Source organism: Corythoichthys intestinalis, chromosome 9 (genome assembly GCF_030265065.1).
Source record: "Corythoichthys intestinalis isolate RoL2023-P3 chromosome 9, ASM3026506v1, whole genome shotgun sequence".
In the NCBI taxonomy this organism is placed as follows: domain Eukaryota; kingdom Metazoa; phylum Chordata; class Actinopteri; order Syngnathiformes; family Syngnathidae; genus Corythoichthys; species Corythoichthys intestinalis.
The window spans coordinates 55,488,673-55,509,202 of NC_080403.1; the positions used below are offsets into that span (position 1 = coordinate 55,488,673).

The window sequence follows — 20,530 nt, forward strand, 5'->3', positions numbered from 1 at the left end:
ATTGGAGCACATTAGGGACTAGTGCTACTTGGTGTTTTATCCAGCAATGACTACTGAGCTAAAATTGATAGTTAGCATTATTGAGTTTTTATTTGACACCCTCATCACTCCACAACGCTATGTTATGTTAAAGCCTGTATGAAAGACACGTTAGCCACGCATCGAAAGCGGTCTTAATTAATTGAAACCTAGCCCTCCGCAATGCTAACGTAAGGTGAGCTAGTAGTGACAGTAATGTTAATCTTATATATTAGCGCTTAGCGCGCTTTATTAGCGCTTAGCGCTCTACTGCTTTAAGATGGCGGCTGTTTGCTAACGCTGCCCAGACGCGGCCTAGTCTTTCACTGTGCATCTAGTTCAACATACATGTGATCTCTATGAGACGCACCAGATGCTACCTGTTACCAATGTAGCATTGTGCGGGCTAGTATTTAGCAACGTCGGCGTCGTTTGTGGCGGCTGTCGGCTGCGGTAAGTTTTTTTTTTCCCCCTTCTTCCTCTCCGCACGCGACAGCGCGTTGTCCCGCATTAAAAGTAGTCCTAGCAAAACGTGATGCTTAGAGCTGTCAAAATAAACGATTACTCGAGGTGAATAAAATTACTCGGATCAGTTTTTAAACTCGAGTTACTCGAGTTGCTCGATTATTCGTTTCAGCTCTAGATACATCATTGGAAAGCTTAAAATCTCCGTTTTCTGGGATAAGAAAAATTTTGAACAGGAGGGCATTTAAGAAAATAAATAAACAGCAAAACTCTAACTGGAGGCGAGAGCAGAATTAAGGACGCCACGATTTTAACGAGATATTATCGCGTACTTGTTTTGATCCAAAAACTACATGTAGCATGTATCACCGAGTGTCAAGACACAGCTGTGAATGGCCACAGCCAGATTTTTTTGGGATTTTATGGGTGAAACATGGTGATATAACAAGGGTCGTGATGCAGAAATCACAGACAACAAGGAGTGGTTGAGATTTTCTTTTTGATATAGTTACCCTTTTAATCGTTATTTTTCAATTTTTCTTTGTTTGGATCGACTATTTATCATCTAACATATCGGGGAAAATGCGTTAGTAACAGAAAAAATACAATTAAGCGGTACTTATGAGGTGGATATCCGTGACTTTTTTACAGACGCCAAATTTTTCATTGTGACGTAATTTGTTTAAATGTTTATAGTACGCGAGTGAATAATTTTTTAAAGTCGTTTTCTTTTTTAAACTAAATATTAGACATCAATTCATGATTCTAAGCTAAAACTGACAGACATTTTGAATAATAAATATAGAGCTGAAACGAATACTCGAGCAACTCGAGTTTAAAAACTGATCCGAGTAATTTTATTCACCTTGAGTAATCGTTTATTTTGACAGCTCTAAGCATCACGTTTTGCTCGGACGACTTTTAATGCGGGACAACGCGCTGATGTCACGTGCGTAGAGGAAGAAGCAAAAAAAAAAAAAAAAAACTTACATCAGCCGACTGCCGCTACAAACGACGCCGACGTTGCTAAATACTAGCCCGCACGATGCTACATTGATAGCAGGTAGCGTCTGGTGAGTCTCATAGAGATCACATGTATGTTGAAGTAGATGCGACATGACAGACTCGGCCGCGTCTGGGCAGCGTTAGTAAACAGCCGCCATCTTAAAGCAGTAGAGCGCTAAGCGCTAATAAATAAGATTAACGTTATTCACTAGCTCACGTAACGTTATCCCTGCGGAGGGCGAGGTTTCTATTAATTGTGACCACTGATGCGTGGCTAACGTGTCTTACATACAGGCTTTAACATAACATAGCGTTGTGGAGTGATGAGGGTGTAAAATAAAAACTCAATAATGCTAACATTCAATTTTAGCTCAGTAGTCATTGCTGGATAAAACACCAAGTAGCACTGGTCCCTAATGTGCTCCAAAACAGCCTGTATCATACATTTATTTTGAACTCAGCAAAAACTCAAAATCCTATCAGGACTTACAGTTTAGACTAACTTAAAACTTAACTAGAACTTAAAAATGGCTTGACACAAATAGAAATTCAATTGAAACACGTGGGGAAAAATCCTAACTTTTAAGTGATGTGTGTTATCAAGCGTAACGGCATTTTTAGGTGTGTATATATATATATATATATATATATTTTTTTTTAATAAGATCTAAAGGTTTTTTGAGTGAAAGCAGTGAATTAGTCTTTTTTTTTTTTAAATTCTAGTTACATCTGAGATGCAATTGTTGGCCGTTTTCAACAATATACATCGAAAATAAAGACTTTGATTGACAGAAAATGGTTCAAGATTAGATGTCTTGATTTCTCATGTATATTTATAATTGCTCTTCACCTAAAAATATATTTGTTTTATCTGATTACTCGATTAATCGATAGAATTTTCAGTCGATTACTAAAATATTCGATAGCCGCAGCCCTAAATAAATATATATACAGTGGTACGTCTACATACGAAGTTAATCCGTTCCAGGACCTTGTTTGTAAGTCGAAATGGTCGTATGTCGAGCAGGATTTTCCCATAGGAATACATTATAATTCCATTAATTCGTTCCACAGCCCAAAAACCTGCACTAAATCCTTAAAAAATACTTCTGGTACTATTACAAATGGCAATTACATATAGCAAAACAAATAAATAATAAATAAAAATCGGATTAATAATATAATAATAATAATAATTCCTGTAATAGTGTAACGAAACGGGTTCTAATAAGGCGGACGTTTTTTTTCTGTACCTGAAGGTACCGCGGGGCTGACGTGACAAAGAGGGAGGGGAGCGGGTGAGAGTTTACTTTCGCTTTCAATGCTTTCTTGAGAACATCGTCAATTGCGGCAGACAGCAGGCGTTTTGTGTTGAATAAGTTGTGATAGAAATGATGAAAACGTGGCGAAACTGGCGATTTCTCTGGAGATGTTACCACAATAAGAATTGTCAGCTTAACTTGTAAAGACCGGCGAACGATGGTCGGAGGAGGACCGTGGAGATGTATTGTTGAGCCATTTCACCCCACGCTCATATTTTTCTGTCATTTGCATCTTCATTTAGAAGGTAAGCGTCAACTTTTTCCTTGTTTAACCACCTGTACCAACCTTTTCTGAAACCTGTGTTGATTTGTCACACAAGAAAATCCGCCGTGCATTCGTCTGCGGTGCTGCCATTGTCGTCGTATTTCGAGCATGTCGTCGGATGTAGAAACAAATGGCGAGTCAAATTTTACGTCAGATGTCGAAAAGTTCGCGTGTCGAAGCGATCGTATGCAGAGGTACCACTGTACTTACCTTCTTTTTATGGCTAGGTTGAAACAAAAGCGGTTGCCCGACGTCTGTAAAAGGGGGTTTTCAGAGTAAAATGGACAAATTAAAAATAGTTTGGGGGCTTAATGCACCATGAATCTGCTATGGCAGCATATAGACTTATTGTTCTACCAAACACAACAGTTGCTTTGGCTTAAAATACTGCAGTTTCTTTTAAAGAAGAGTGCAAGAGCAGAAACTGCTTTTTCAGTCTTGTCTGTGTTTTCCGCCATATATATTTTAAATCAAATTTAAATACCACTATATTGTTCACAAACATTTTGTGTATTTCTTGGTTAGTTTTTGTTGTTGTAGCAAGGAGCGTGGCCTAGTGAGTGACATCAGAAGTCGGAATCAGCTTGGCTGGTGTTCAGTCTATGTGAGTTGTGGCCTACAATAGTGAATTCCAAGTGTTGTCACGTTGTATTGTATTGATTAAACAACTTAAAGTACATTAGCAAGTGCAACTGGGTTTTCATGTGAGCTTTTACAAACATTTTCAGGACAAATTTTTGTGTTTTCTCGGCTCCATTTTTGGTAGGACTCGGTCCCTGTTCTTCGCGAACCGTTGGAGATTACAGAACCGTATTGGTACGGTTTGTTAAATCGATGACTATGAATTGAAAAGTCTTGAAATTGTGTAACATGGTGCACCCTGGTGCTGGTTTTTATTAATTTTTTTGTATGAAGATTTTGTGCAAGATGTTTCCGTAGAGCTGCTGTGTGCTTTGAGATTTTCTGTGGAGCTGCTGGTATTTTGCTGAACGGTGGTTTGCTCAATTGCTAATGTTGTAATGCAATTTTGTCGCTTTGGTCTATGACGCATTTGCAAATGAAATGTGGCTTTTTTTTTTGCCCTCACTGTTTCTCTGGTGTCTGCATTGCTCTGGTAGTGCTACTTCGTTGTGCTATACAATTTGTAGCTTTGTTGCTGTTTTTGGTTGCCTAGCGGTTAGTGGATTTGGGACAAAAATATTATTTTGTATATATTGGGGTACGAAACGTCACGATACGCATCGAGTTTGAAAAAGGACCGTGATATATTAGCGGGGTGCACTGCTGCATGAGTTGAGCAGGATAATCCACAAATAGTTTAGTCAAATTGCATTATTGAGCCAGCAAGTTTTACTTTGAGTAGCTACCAGTCATTTTGTGGCACTTATGAAGATGGATCTGAAGAACATAAACTTCACGTGCATAGACTAGTGATAGCAGGTCATTAAATCAAAGGTCATTCAAACTGGTGCTTCAACGATTAATCGATTAACTCGAGTAGAGCTGAAACGAATACTCGAGCAACTCGAGTAACTCGAGTTAAAAAACTGATCCGAGTAATTTTATTCACCTCGAGGAATCGTTTAATTTTGCCAGCTCTAAGCATCACGTTTTGCCCGGAGTACTTTTAATGCGGGACAACGCGCTGACGTCACGTGCGTAGAGGAAGAACCAATAAAAGCGACAGCCGCTACAAGCTACGCCGACGTTGCTGAAAACGACGCCCGCATGATGCTTGCTACGGTGGCAGCAGGTAGTCAAGTTCTGATGCGTCTCATAGATATCATATGTAAGTAGAACTAGATGCGGAATGACAGACAGGGGGGCGTTAGTAAACAGCCGCCATCTTAAAGCAGTAGACTACATAGCGCTAATAAACAGTGTTGTTAATAACGGCGTTACAATATAACGGCGTTACTAACGGCGTTATTTTTTTCAGAAGTGAGTAATCTAATTAATTACTTTTCTCATCTTGGCAACGCCGTTACCGAGGCGGGAAAGGCGTGCGTTACTATGCGTTACTGAGTTGGTTGAATAAAAACAGTCAGAGAGACGGACTCACGGAGACGAGAGAGCAGAGCAGGAGTGGGGAAGACGCCGTTGCAAATGCGATGCTAGGTGGCTCCAATAATACCTGACTGTAGCCTACAAACTACGCCCACATGATACGGTAGATATCACATATTATAGAACTAGATGCAAAAGATAGACACGGCTGCATTGGCAACATGTTTTAAGGACTACATGCGTTAGTAAACAGCCGCCATCTTAAAGCAGTAGACCTCTCAGGAAGGCTCTGTTGTAGAGATCCTTCCAAGCGAACCTACTTTTTTTTTTTTAATTATTATTATTTATTTATTTATTTTTTAATCTAAAATGGTCCAAAATCGGCAAAATCTTGACTTAAATCTATCTTCAAATGATGAAACATTTTTAAAACTTACACATGGTGAAAGTAGAAAGAAGGGAACTAATGCAATAGCGGGAGCAATTTTAACAACTTTAACGATTGATTCACAACTTTAAATGACTTCCACACATAGCAAAGGTTACTATCTAGTTATCGCAATCCCCTTGTGTCTAGTTAAGTGGAGGGTAAAGAATTGGGCTAGTGCCAATTGTCCCAAAAAACCCTTTAAACTTCACATTGTGTGACCTTTTTTTTTTTTTTTTTTTTTTTTTTTTTTTTAAGGAGAAAAAAAAAACCATGAAAATTATCACTAGTTACTTTCCCAAGTAACTAATTACTCTTAAATTCAGGTAACTGAGTTACTAACGCAATTACTTTTTGGGAGAAGTAGTTTGTAACTGTAATTAATTACTTTTTTAAAGTAAAATTAACAACACTGCTAATAAATAACATTAACGTTACTGTCACTAGCTCACGAAACGTTAGCCTTGCGGAGGGCTAGTTTTCTATTAATTATGACCACTGTCGATGCGTGGTTAACGTGTCTTACATACAGGCTTTAACATAACATAGCGTTGTGGAGTGATGAGGGTGTAAAATAAAAACTCAATCATGCTAACTAGAGCAGGGCGGTAAACCGAAAATTTACCGTCACCGAAATTCTTAACGATGACCGACGTAATTTTGACCATGTCGGTAAATTCGGTAAATTAATAAAACAAGAAAATATAGTCTTTTCATCCCGCTTTCATTCTGTGTTGTTCGTCTATGTTCATTCCCCTTTAAGAAAGCAGTGAATGTGCTTACGTAGGGAGTCACGTGATCATCAGGAAGCCAATCAAACAAAAGCCCGGTAAGCTAACGCTAGCAGCTAACGCTACAAGCAAAACATGATGGAGTGTGGCTTACGGGAGGTTCACCAAACTTTCAACCGACATTTAGTAGACTCTTGGTGGCATCCAGACGGGCTTTCACCCGCTGTCCTCCTTTGTTCTCACGATTTCCGGAGATGGTGCTTTCAGTGCTTTCTACTGGTAGCCAGGCTAACGCTAGCTAGCGGCTAACGCTACAAATGAACGTTATGGAGTCGGATAGCGGCTCTAACTTGTCGAAACGGCTGAACTTAATGAGTGGATTGGGCACGGACTGCATCTAGCAATTACTATGTGGCGTTATTTTGTACCTGTCTGTGTGTGATTCCTCTGATAGCTTTTGTGATGGTAAAGCATTCAGCATAAAGTACAATCCAACGGCAAAACTTATAATGACCGAGAAATGGCCCCAGCTATTTTTATTGTGCGTGCATTTATTAAAAAATGCACTGGGGGGAAAAAAAACCCTTAAACCATAAAGTAAACACTTGTATTTAATAATTATGTCACAGCAGCCATTAACAATAAGTTGTCTTTTTGAAGTGTACTGTTCAAGCTGCAAGTCATTTGTGTTACAATTACATGTTTGCACAGGCATATTGATTTTGACAATGTACATTGTTCAAGTCATACACGCTGTTATAAATGTTCATACTTGAATTCTTATTGCTTACAATACATTTTTATAAACTTAATGTTTAGACTGCATGTACAATTGTTAAATACAGTATATCAAATTGAATGCTGGTAAATAAATCAACAAGAAATAGTTAATCTGTATTTCATGCATTGATTCAGATTTTCAAATTATATAACAGTCCGCTTGGGCGAATTTATCGTCATTTATCGTTATCGAGATAAATCTGCTCAATTTATCGTGATACATGTTTAAGGCCATATCGCCCAGCCCTAATGCTAACTATCAATTTTAGCTCAGTAGTCATTGCTGGATAAAACACCAAGTAGCACTGGTCCCTAATACGCTCCAATACAGCCTGTATCATACGTACATTTATTTTGAACACTGCAAAAACTCAAAATCGTACCAGGACTTACGGTTTAGACTAACTTAAAACTTAACTAGAACTTAAAAATAGCTTGACACAAATGGAAATTCTATTAAAACACATGGGAAAAACACCTAACTTTTAAGTGATGTGTGTTATCAAGCGTAATGACATTTTTAGGTAAGAAATATATATATTTTTTTAATAAGATCTAGAAGTTTTTTAAGTAAAAGCAGTGAATTAGTCTATTTATTCTAGTCACATCTGAGATGCAATTGTTGGCTGTTTTATACAATGTACATCGAAAATAAAGACTGAAAATGGTTCGATATTAGAAGAAATGTCTTGTTTTCTCATGTATATTAATATTTGCTCTTTACCTAAAAAAAATGTTTTATCCGATTACTCGATTAATCGATAGAATTTTCAGTCGATCACTCGATTACGAAAATATTCAATAGCTGCAGCCCTCAACTCGAGTAATTCGATCAGAAAAAAGCTTTGAATAAAATTATGCAGCTTCGAATATTCGTTGAATTCGAGTAACGTTGAAATGGTTTCGTTTTGAAAGTCTTTGCATTTAGTTGTATTGATTCGGCTGGATTAAGACATAATTTATTTAACATGGCTGAATCCGGTCGCTCCCTGTTAAGACCAACATAAGGTAGGTTTTTGTTTGAGCTAATGCTTTTTTTTAATGCATATGTAATTTAGTTTAGAGGTATATTTAGCGGGAATATGTGTTTGAACGATGTGTTAAGAGCATTTAAAAAAAAAAAAAAAGTAAGCATTTTATAGTATTTAAGCTAGTAGACTTTTGATATGCAAGTTAGCCAATTGTTCATTTGTTTTACTCATCCTCCTCATCAATTTTTCTGAACCGTTTGAAGCTCAGATCAGGTATTTTAATTTGTTTTTAAATGAAAGAGCCATTCTGCATAGTTTTGAAGAAACACTCGGCAATTTTATTTTGTTCACATCTAATGCTATTTTGAAAGTGCAATCTTAGCAAGCCTTTGTTTTACATCACCTAAAATTTATTCTGCAACGCATTAAATGTACCCTATCCGATTACTTGATTATTCGAACTAACTAGTTGATAGATTAATCGACTACTAAAATAATTGATAGCTGCAGCCCTAATTCAAACTCAAATGATCACATAACAACAGACTAAATTGCATAACTAATAAGGCTGTAACTAAAGATGTCCCGATCGATCGGCATCCCGATCACGTCATTTTCAACGTATCGGAATCGGCAAAAAAATATCAGACATGCCTTTTTTAATATGTACAGTATATATTTTTTAATTAAATCATTTTCTAATTGTATTTAACGTTACAGACAAAATGTCTTACACTCATCCAGAGTCTTTAGTTTTGGCTTAAAGTAGGGCTATCAAATTTATTGCGTTAACGGCGGTCATTTTTTTAATATTAATCACGTTAAAATATTGAACGCAACCAACGCATGCGCTGCACGACCCACTCACGCATCACGCATTGTCGCGTTCAATCTATAATGGCGCCATTTTACCTATATATAGAGGTAATAGGCAGCATAAAATGAGTGGAGTGAATTTTGACAGTCTTTGGAGCCTTTTTTTAATTGGCTAAAGCCTTAAAATCCCCCTCTCATCAATTAGAAATATCATCGGAAGCAATGTGGGGAAGAAAGGTAGTAGTTCATCTTTTTTTAACACCCTATGATATTTCCCAACGCAGAGAAGATATATCAATTGGTGCCACTACGCACAGTCATGGTTGCACTTCCCATCATGCATTTGGGCAGAACAGTTAAATGGCTACAGTATCATTTACTGAAAGCTCAACAAATACACTAGAGGGCAATATTTAGTCACAATATACAAAGTCACATTCATCCTTTAAGAATTACAAGTCTTTCTATCCGTGGATCCCTCTCACAGAAAGAATGTTAATAATGTAAATGCCATCTTGAGAATTTATTATAATAATAAACAAATACAGTACTTATGTACTGTATGTTGAATGTATATATTCGTCTGAGTTTTATTCATTTTTTTCTTAATGCATTGCCAAAATGTATATGATTGGAAAAAAATTCGGGATTGATTGGAATTGAATTGGGAGCAAAAAAAAAAAAAAAGCAATCGGATCGGGAAATATCGGGATCGGCAGATATTCAAACGACCGGGATCGGATCGGGATTTAAAAAACATGATCGGAACAACCCTAGCTGTAACGGTACATGTATTTGTAGTTAACCGTTTCGGTACGTGGTGCTCGGTTCGGAACGGAGGCGTACCGAACGAGTTCCTGACGAAATGCAACCCTTACTTTTCAAGGCTGTGAGTCGATCGGGTTACAATTTCTTTGTGTAGATTATATTTACTCCGTCTTCTCTACTATAATGAGGACCAACACGGTAAGACAGTATAACCCAGAAACTTCAACGGCGCGACAACGTGGCCGCCGCGAGAATGCAGTGAAATCCGGGCGTTAAAGTCAATCAGCTAATGCACACCAGTCGCAGTGCGGCCGCCTGTTAGACGTGTCCCAGAAGCGGCTCAACACGACGCACGCGAAAAGAACGGCAGAGTTTATTATCTGACGCGAGACGCCACCCTCCTGCGTCAAAACTACTACCGGTAGCTAGGATCGGGCAGACTGGAAGTCACTCGTGTAAAAATACGGTGAATCCGGTCAATTTTCAAACTAATATGCAATCGTAACCTACTTTTTGAGTCCATCAGATCTGTTGAGTGGTAGATCGGGGCACAGTTGACTTGTCTTTGTTGATTTACTGCTGTCTTCTCTGCTATAATAATAACCAAAACGGCCCCGTGTTCAATACAAAACCCTCCTACCACAACAAAACAAGTAGGAACTAATATTCACATAGGAACTAAAGTTCTACATCATAAAATATACAATATAAATGAATACTACATCACATTTGTAAAATATAAACACCTAATAAAATAAATAATAGCCCATTTAAATAAAATAAATTGAAATGAGCTAAAACACCTGTAATTAAATAATAAGAATAATACACAGATCCTGATTACACAATTAAATTTATTGATTTCTGTGTGGCGCTTTAACTTGAGAAAATCCACCAATAAAGCTTGTGAAAACCGTTCATAAGGGAAAAAAATGATTCATTGAGGCATTTCATTTGTAAAATCCATGTTAAAATCTTTGTCATTGGGATTGCTTTTCTCTTTAGCATGGGACTTCTTTCTCTCAGAAAGAAAGCTGACCAATACGCAGGGTCTGAAAGGCAAATTGTTGTTGGATTATCTTTAAATACCTGCTACTTTTTGAGCAGAATTCTAGCTTTGTATAGGCTAATGTTCCTATTTTTGAAAGCACAAAGGTGTGTAATAAACAACTAGCACATTTATATTTTGCATTTTGTTTTCTTACTGTATCGAAAATGAACCTAACCGTGACCTCAAAACCGAGGTACGTACCGAACTGAGATTTTTGTGTACCGTTACACCTAGGGTTGTTCCGATCATGTTTTTTTTGCTCCCGATCCAATCCCGATCGTTTTAGTTTGAGGAATCTGCCGATCCCGATATTTCCCGATCCGACGCTTTTTTTTTTGCTCCTGATTCAATTCCAATCATTCTCGATAATTTTTCCCGATCATATACATTTTGGCAATGCATTAAGAAAAAAAATGAATAAAACTCGGACGAATATATACATTCAACATACAGTACATAAGTACTGTATTTGTTTATTTTGACAATAAATCCTCAAGATGGCATTTACATTATTAGCAGTCTTTCTGTGAGAGGGATCCACGGATAGAAAGACTTGTAATTCTTAAAGGATAAATGTGACTTTGTATATTGTGACTAAATATTGCCATCTAGTGTATTTGTTGAGCTTTCAGTAAATGATACTGCAGCCATTTAACTTCTGCCCAAATGCATGATGGGAAGTGCAACCATGACTGTGCGTAGGGCTACCAATTGATATGTTCACTGCGTTGGGAAAGAACACAGGGTGTTAAGAAAATGATCAACTACTACCTTTCTTCCCCACATTCCCACATTATATTTAATTGCTGAGAGAGGTATTGTAAGGCTTTAGCCACGTAAAAAATGGCCGCCAAAATTCTCTCATTATACGCTGCCTTTTAGCGCTATCTATGGGTAAAACGGCGTCTTTATACATTGACCGCGACAATGCATGAGTGGGTTGTGCAGCGCATGCGTTAATTACTTAACGTGATTAATTAAAAAAAAAAATTGTTACCGCCGTTAACGCAATAAATTTGATAGTCCTACTTTAAGCCAAAGCTACTCTGGATGAGTGTAAGACATTTTGTCTGTAACGTTAAATACAATTAGAAAACGATTTAAATTAAAAAAAAAAAAAATTTTTTTTAAAGGCATGTCTGATATTTTTTTTGCCGATTCCGATACTTTGAAAATGACGTGATCGGACCCGATCGATCGGGACATCTTTAGTTACACCCTAATAACTAACAATTAATGAAACAATTAGAACAGTAACTGAAGAACGATTTGTCACAGAACATGAACTTTGGAAGTTTTTTATATGCTCAGCGCCGCATTGAATTCTGGGAGGCATGAGGCACGTGTTGTAATTTTTTTTTTTTTTTTAGACCACAACATTGTTCACAGCAAGAGGCAGCAGAGGTTGTCCATCTCTCCCAAGGGAAGTGAGGGATTGAGCAGTGATGGCCAAATGAAGTTTCTTGAAGCAGTGAAGCTTTGCAGCCAGTTGGTTCAAAGCTTCATTGTGGTGCATTTGCTCTTAAGTGGTATTGAAGCCCATTTGTTTTTAAAAAAAGAATGAGTGCTTGTGTTACTGTATAAACAAAATGCAACAAGTGCTGTAATTATCATTTATTATTTTTTATTTAGAAATTAATGGAGGTGTATCGTGAGTTTAAATGTATTGTCCCATCGCTAGCGGATAGTTCTTGAGTTGACAATTGTGGTTCAGGCCTAGTTTTGGAATCCTGCTGAATTCTCAAGTCCTCAATACCGTGAAAATATGTTGGAAATTTAGCAATTCTTCTTACTACAGCAAAGGTTTCTTTTAACATGTTGTCATTTTTAAGGATGTGCTTGCCTCACACGTTCTCTTTGACAAGTGAGCTATTGGGTTTTGTTGACTGGATTTTGTGTGAAAAGGCAAAATACCAAGGGAGGAAACAGTTGCCGTTTTTATTTCTGTGGTCAAAGTCTGCTTGAACCGGTTTTGCCAAATGGTTGGTTGGAGTAAAAATGTCGAGAACCAATAGCCCAACACCACTGGAAATGTTGAATGCCCAAGACGTGGCCTCAGAGATGCACATGCTAGCATATGTCCTTCATAAGTGGTTTGTTTCTTTTGCCTATACATTTTTGCTTGGATTTGGGATTTATGTTTTCTTATTATATAATGGGGGTAGGCTTAGCTGTACTGCATCATTTTGTAACAAGACTTAAGCCAGGAATACAGCACATACACACAGCATTTTTTTAATGTGTTAGCTCAGTAATATGTCGTATTCGGTGACTTACCATTAATTTGAGCTTCCATTACTTTAGGAAATACCGATGAGTAGGATCACAATTTTCTGTCCGATCACCAATTTTTGAAAAGCCTTGACTACCAGATCTCGATTTTTGCGATTAATCTTGTTTTATTGCAAAACATTGAACAATACCTGTGAAACAAGACTGTTTTTTAACTTCTCATGCAATAATTCAAGGTTTAGGGACTTTGATAAATGAATTTTCTGACAAAGAGTACTACTGAATTAAATCAGGTTCCTAAGTACCGTAATTTTCGGACTATAAGCCGCTACTTTTCCCCCTCATTTTGAATCCTGCGGTTTATAGTCCAGTGTGGCTTATTTGTTGATTTATTTGGGTTAATAGGTAACACTTTGACAACGGTTTTATAAGACTGCCATAAAACCGTCATAATTATGACATGAGTATGACACTATTATGGCCGTTAATAAAAGCTTATGACAGATGTCATTAAGTATCATCTGGCATATTATGTCACCAACACTCTATATATGTCCAGCTCGGATCTTTTGATTCTATTCAAAAGTGAGATAATTTGCCGGATGACACAAAATTACATCTGTCATGATGTCATTAATGCTCATGGCAGTGTCATTTCATAACTATGATGGTCTTATGACAGTTTTATGGTGCCACTGTCAAATAAAGTTTTACCAAATGCCTGAGCTAGCAATTTATGAAACAACTGGAAGAGTAACTGAAGAAATATTTAGCGCAGAACATGGATGTTGATTATTATTTAATATTTGTAGCGCTGCAATGCATGCTAGGAAGCACGTTGGACGACAACAGTGTTGACAGCAGGTGGCAGCAGAGGATGACTGTCTCCCCCAAGGGAGCAGTGATGGCCAAATGAGGCTTCTTGAAGCAATGAAGCTTTGCAGCCAATTGGTTCAAAGCTTTATGGTGGCTCATTTGGTCTTAAAACAGTCTTATGATGCCGCTGTCAAATAAAGTGTTACCGGTTAATATATTTTGGTGTAAATATTAAGATATCCCATAATACAGTGAGGTCAGCTGCGGCTTATTGTCCAGTGCGGCTTATCTATGACGAAATGCAGTTTTCGTGTCAAATTTGGTGGGTGGCAGCTTATAGTCAGGTGCGCCTTATAGTCCAGAAATGACGGTATTCATTTCTGCATCTTAATACCATTTAATACTGGAAAAGTCTGAATGTGAGCATTCACTAAACAAATGTAATCTTACGGATTTTGGGCACAAAGCCAAGATGGGTATGTAGCGGCTGCAAAAACACTTGCTAATAGAATGCCAATCCAAATTCCACACCCTTGTCACATTAACGTAGCAAATAACAGTAGACATTACATTCGGCGACATTTTGTTGGGTTCCTAAAAGTATCAAAATACGCAAAAAGTGCACTCATATTAATGTCCACGAATGTCTGAGATCAAATGCTAGCGGGCTAATGTCTAACTGTAGGCGCAATCAGCGGACAATATCGGTTATATTTTTAGTGAATTACCAAAGTTATAAACTTGGTCCCTTGTCCACCTGCGGGTTTAAAGAGTTAGTTCTTACTTATGGCAAACGTATCAACAAATTTGTTAAACGTCAGTAAAGCATATAGTGCCAAGTGCAGAACTTTCTGATTGGTGAAAACAAATTGGTACTTAACGTTTGAATCAACTAAAATTTCACATTTTCGGTCAGTTTTTTTGGAGATCTTTTCAGTTTCTTGTCTATATGCTTTGACTGTTTCCTGCTACATTTATTTAAGATTTCTGTGACAACATACCTCTGCCTGATATTGATCCTGTTTTGAAAGATTGGACTACTAATTGAAGAGTAATGAGCTCAAACTAAAATGTGATAGATGGCCTTGCTGTAAATGTCTGGCAATTTCACCTCTAATTCTTCTCGTAACAATCTATGGTTTCCTCGTGTTTGGTTAGGATGCCCTGAAAGTTAGCAGCTTTTGAAATAAAATGTCTTCCCGTGTTTTTGTCAAACATCTGGAAACCACTGGTCCGGTCTTGTGCTCTCGATCTGACGGCAGTGTTGCTCTCTCCCCAGGTCGTAGGCCTGTTGATTAGCTGTCAGTATGGCGGTAGTCATCAGACTGCAAGGTCTGCCCATAGTGGCCGGCACCATGGACATCAGGCACTTCTTCTCTGGCCTCACCATCCCCGATGGGGGCGTGCACATCGTGGGTGGCGAGCATGGCGAAGCCTTCATTGTCTTTGCCACCGACGAGGACGCTCGGCTGGGGATGATGCGCACAGGTGGGTCCATTAAGGGCTCCAAAGTCTCGTTGCTGCTCAGCAGTAAGACGGAAATGCAGAACATGATCGAGCTGAGCCGGCGAAGATTCGAGGGCGGCGCAGGCGGGGTCGAGACGGCCGCGTCCACGGTGCCCAGTCGCCAGGCCGTGGTGGCGGCTGTACCCGCGATACAGTCAGCCGCGGCGGGGAGAAGCATTAGCCTCGGGAACCCTGGTTTCAGCAATCCTCCCGCGACGGTGACTGCGAGTTCTTCTCAGGAGACTCAGATTCACAAGGTCGTAGCCAGCTTGCCGAGCATGGTGCCCAGCTTTCCCCACGGCTACAGCGCCGCCCCCACCATCACCACGGCTCTGGCGTCACTCAATGCCGGCCCCCCGCTCATTGCTCCTTTGCCCACCATGCCATCCATACCGTCCATGCCCACGATACCCACGGTCCCGCCACCCGTGTCGTCGTTACCCCCCGTCCCGACCGTCACCCAGCTTTCCCACGGACCTCCTATACCGGTACCGCCGATGTCCCACCTGTCTCACATGTCTTCGCTGCCACCTTTTAACCCCAGCATGCCCCCGCCAGGAGGACTCGCCGCAGGGCTCCCCATCGGCACCCCTAACCCAATGCTGTTCAACCCCCTTGCCCCTCTTGCGTCGCTGGGCCTCCAGGCTCACATGAAGGCTGCTGCCGCCGCCACGGCCACAGCGGTCGGTCCGTCCAATCCGGATGAGTTGTACATCCTCATGCAGAATCTCCCGTTCACCTGTTCTGAACTGGAGATCAGGGAGTTCTTTCGGGGTCTGGGGATTGACGCCGTTAACTTGTTTAGAGACGGGCAAGGTCGACCAAACGGTCGAGCCATGGTCAAATTCTTCTTGCCCCAGGATTGCTTCGAAGCTTTGAAGCGGGGCGGCGGCATGCTGGGTCAAAGGTTTATTGAGATCAGCCCGGGGTCTGAAAGGCAATGGGCGAGCCTCAATCACAGCACAATGGGCCTGGCTTCCCAAAATAGCGCCAAACCAAACAGTCTTTTACAAGACCAGCACCAACGTCGCAACCAGGCCGCCGACGTCGGCCGGGATCAGCGAGCGAGGTCCAGATCTCCGCATCGTCAAGAGTTGTGCGTCTACCTGAAAGGCCTCCCGTACGAGGCCGACAAGAAACAGATCAAGGAGTTCTTTAAGAACCTGTCCGTGGTGGATGAGACCATGTACATCGCCTACGGCCCCAACGGACGAGCCACGGGAGAAGGCTTTCTGGAGTTTAAAACGGAACAGGATTACAAGACCGCGTTGGGTGCGCACATGCAATACATGGGCTCTCGTTTCATCCAAGTACACCCCATCAGCTACAAAGGAATGGTGGAGAAGATCGACAGCATTCGTAAGCGTGAAGCGGCCCAGAACGATGGCAAGAACCAGGATGGCCTCAAAACACCGAGAAACTGCGCGCATATCACCAACATCCCTTACAACATCTCCAGGAAGGACGTCCGGGCCTTCCTGGAGGGTATCGGACTTTACGAAGACACGCTTAAGGTTCTGACAGATAGCCACGGAAACGGTTTAGGGCAGGCTGTCTTACAACTTCAGACTGAAGAAGATGCCCGTAAAGCGGAAAGACTTCACCGTCAAAAGCTCAACGGCCGCGATGCGTTTGTTCACCTTGTGACTTTTGATCAGATGAAGGAAATTGAGAGAAACCCCCCTCCCCAAAACAAGCGAGGCCAACGAAATCAACACCAGAGCCTGCAGAACCAGAGCCAAAACCAGCACAAGCAGCCTCAAGCGGTTCAGCAGCCCCAGCAGCCCCAGATCAATCCTTTCGCGGGGATTGGTGGGGAGGAGTTTAACTTTCTAAGGAGCACAATGGGAAACCTCAACACTTCCCCGTTTGTCACTCCCTTCTCCGCTCCCGGAAACGGCGTAACGGGCCCGCCTCCGATCCCCCCGTTGGCCGTAGGACTCAGCGAAGTCAATCTGGCCGTCGCGCCGCCGCTAATCACCGGACTTCCTGGAGCTCCGCTTCTGGAGCCGCCGGGCTTTCGACCGGGTGCGGCCGGCGGGTCCGCGTTCGGTCAAGACGGTCTGAGAGGCTTGGTGCCATTCGACAACAGCAACAGAAAGCCGAGCGGAGGTTCGCAGAACAGAGGCGGCGCCGGGCCTAACAACGTAAACAACAACGGGCAAGGGCGTCAAGCCGGCGCGCCACCCGGTGGACCTCCGTCTTTCAACCAAGGCACCGAGGGTCTTTTGTCCCCGCCGGGGGGAAACAACAACACTAACAGTCAGCGCTCTTCCACTGCCCCCACCGGTGCCCCGACGATAGTCAAGCTACAGAACATGCCGTTCACTGTCACCGCCGACGAGATCATGGACTTCTTCTACGGTTACGAGGTGGTTCCGGGATCCATCTGCTTGCAGTTCAACGACAAAGGCCTGCCCAACGGCGAGGCCATGGTGGCCTTTCAGAACCCGCAAGAAGCTGCCGCCGCCGTCTCGGACCTCAATGACCGACCCATCGGTGCACGGAAAGTCAAAATTTGTCTCGGTTAAGGAAGTCAAGACTAAAAAATGTACCCCTTTTGAGCTGAGCTGGTGCTGGTCGGGTTTTCTAGCTTTTCTAGCTTCTTTTGCTCTGACTAACCAAAAGTGCTGATGTTGTTGAGGCAATACCGAAACCCTAACCCTAACCGAAGATTGACGAGACAACCAAGAGGCTAAAATATAATTAGCCGTAAAGAACCGGTACCAGTTATCGCCGCTAACACCAAACCAGTTCGCACCATCTCAGTGCGAAAGGGGTCTAAATGTGAATATATGCCGTCTCTGCCCCCTACACAATTTTTTGGAACGCGCCACACCCAGAACACTTTAAGGCTCAATGGGTAAGCCCATTTTCGCTGACTCGATGATCGTGACGGTCTTGAATTTCCACTGAAAATTGCTTAATCATGTCGCGTTGCTACGGTAACACTCATATTGCTGCCTCCATGTGTGTCATGTGTCCTCGCTGAGGTCGCTTCCCAAGTGCGGTTGCTATGCTAATGTCGCTACATGCTTTGTTGCAATGCTCCTATCTCCATGTTGTTGTGGTAAGACGCGTTACCGTGTGTTATCTTGCGATGAACGTTTTGCTGTTGTGATTTGAACCTGAGCTGGCGGTGAACGGTCATGTTTACGTGCCATTGACGGCGATAGACGATTGAATGATCTAGCGACGTCGATGGCAGCCAATGAATTAAGGTAGGAAATTTCGAAACCATCCCAAATGGTAAACTTTCTTCCGGAATGATATGAACTAATAAGCAATTGTGTATCGTATTCAAAAATTAATAGAAATACAGTAGTGTTATGAGTTACGAGTTCTAGATAGGCTTTTTTTAATTTCTATTATTTGCTTTGACTTGTGAGTAAAAATTGGTAATATGAGCGCTCACTGTACAAGCAATATTCATAACGAATTTTTGATAGCGTTTATCTTCGAATATCTATGAACTGTATATCCATGTAGAATAGAATAGAATATCCGTATTATGGAATTTCCAGCAAAATATCCTTAAAATAGAAACAAAAAATGGCCCCCAAATTTAAAATGTTTATATAGTACAAGTATCAAAAAAGTGCTACTTTTTCCTCATTAGAGGCATGTTTTTGCGAGGCAGCTTGATTAGATTAGTTGTATTAATTTGAGACATGATTGTTTTGACTTAGTAGCATGGTCACTGAATAAATTAAACTCCTATCTCAAGACACTGCTGTTGGTTTTGCCTTGAAGAGACAAAAAAAACATGACGCAGCAGATGCTAACAGTCCAGCAATGTGGCTATTGATGAGCTGGGGCTGCTTTGTCACTTCAGGACCTGGACTAATTAATTCTGTTTGCAATATGCAAACCCCCCCAAAAAAATCAACTGCTTGTAACTCAATCTGAATTGGTCAGGATTAATCTTTTTTTTTTTTAATTGAAAAAAAAAGGAATAACGTTGAAGTTCCTTGAATTCCAGTGGAAAGTTTGCATTTTCTTTTGCAAATTCTTTGCATTTTCAACCTGGCTTCCACATGTTTTTTTGGTGTCCGGACATGTTGATCAACATACCAAGGCTTATTTGTTTCTTGTCATTCACGTGTGTTTGGTCGCCAAATTCTTTTGTGTTATGTTATGTTACAGTGTTCGGATATACAAAACGTATAATGAGGACTCGTACAAAGTAGGCATACAGACCGCTGTGTTTTTAGTTTGGTAGCTTTTTTTTTTCTTCTTGCTGTACGTATTTCGATTTTTGGGATGTTCTCACGTATCTGTATGATGTCATTTGTGTTTTTTTGGATAATAAAAAGGATGTACAGGAAGCTGTCCTTGCCCGCTGGCCTGCTGCTCTCGTCTCCTTCTCACTGTCTTTCAATGATTGAATGACTTTTGCTGGTGTCTTGATGCAATGTTTCAAACTGTTAAAGATGAATTTGAATTGCTTGTTGACGCTTAAAGGAGTCGTAGGGCTGCACTGAAACTACCAAAATCTTTAAAAATAAATAAAATAAATAAATTGACAGTTAAAAATGTACAGGTAGTCCCTGGGTTACGAACGAGTTCCATTCCTACGCTGGCCACGTAACCCGAGTTTCCGCATAAGTCGGAAGTAAACCATTTGAGTACCCCTAAATGTTGAAATAACTATTCAAAAGTCCAAAAGTGTTGTATTGTTTTTAATGATGAAGGGTACACTGCCCTCTGATGGCAGCGTTGTGTCTGGCTCGACTGTCGCCTTGTATGACTGAGGAGCTGACTCAGACGTCTGACAAGGATAAAGGATAGCTGCGATCTGGTTTGGCCCACATAAGACTGTAAGTTGTTTCAGCTAATATGTGTTTGTGTATGCATTTGTAATTAAGTTCAGAGCTACAGTTTGTGGAGTTACGTGTGAGCAATTTACTACTGTGAATATGTTAATAGGGCCGCTGCAGCTGTCGATTGTATTAGTAGTCGATTAATCTATCACCTACTTCGGGTAATCGGTTTAGGAACATTTAACGAGTTGCTGAATCAATTTTAAGAGATATAAAACAAAGGCTTGCTAAGATTGCACTTTCAAGAGAGCATTCAATGCGAATACAAAATAAAATTCCAAGTGTTTCTTTAAACTATGCAGAATTGCACGTTCATTTAAAAATAAAATACCAGAGCTGAGCATAAAATGGTACAAAAAAATCAATGAGGATCAAAGTACAGCAAAACAACCATTGGCTACCTTGCATCGCAAAAGTTCGCTAGCTTAAATGCTATAAAATGCTAACGTTTATTTAAAGAAAAATTTTTTTTTACAATGCTCTTAACATATCGTTCAAACACATATTTCCACAAAAACAGCTAAATA

The 20,530-nt window shown here is 40.5% G+C and overlaps 1 protein-coding gene across 1 annotated transcript in view; it reads left to right on the plus strand.

Annotated features, from left to right (window-relative positions):
- Positions 1 to 19,858, plus strand: part of rbm12 (RNA binding motif protein 12) — a 21,829-nt gene extending 1,971 nt beyond the window's left edge. Inside the window, exon 2 of the mRNA XM_057845528.1 lies at positions 14,954 to 19,858. Within this exon, the coding sequence (XP_057701511.1) occupies positions 14,982 to 17,711 (2,730 nt within the window). The 5' untranslated portion in view covers positions 14,954 to 14,981 and the 3' untranslated portion in view covers positions 17,712 to 19,858. The remainder of the gene's footprint in view (positions 1 to 14,953) is intronic.
- The last annotated feature ends 672 nt before the right edge of the window (positions 19,859 to 20,530 follow it).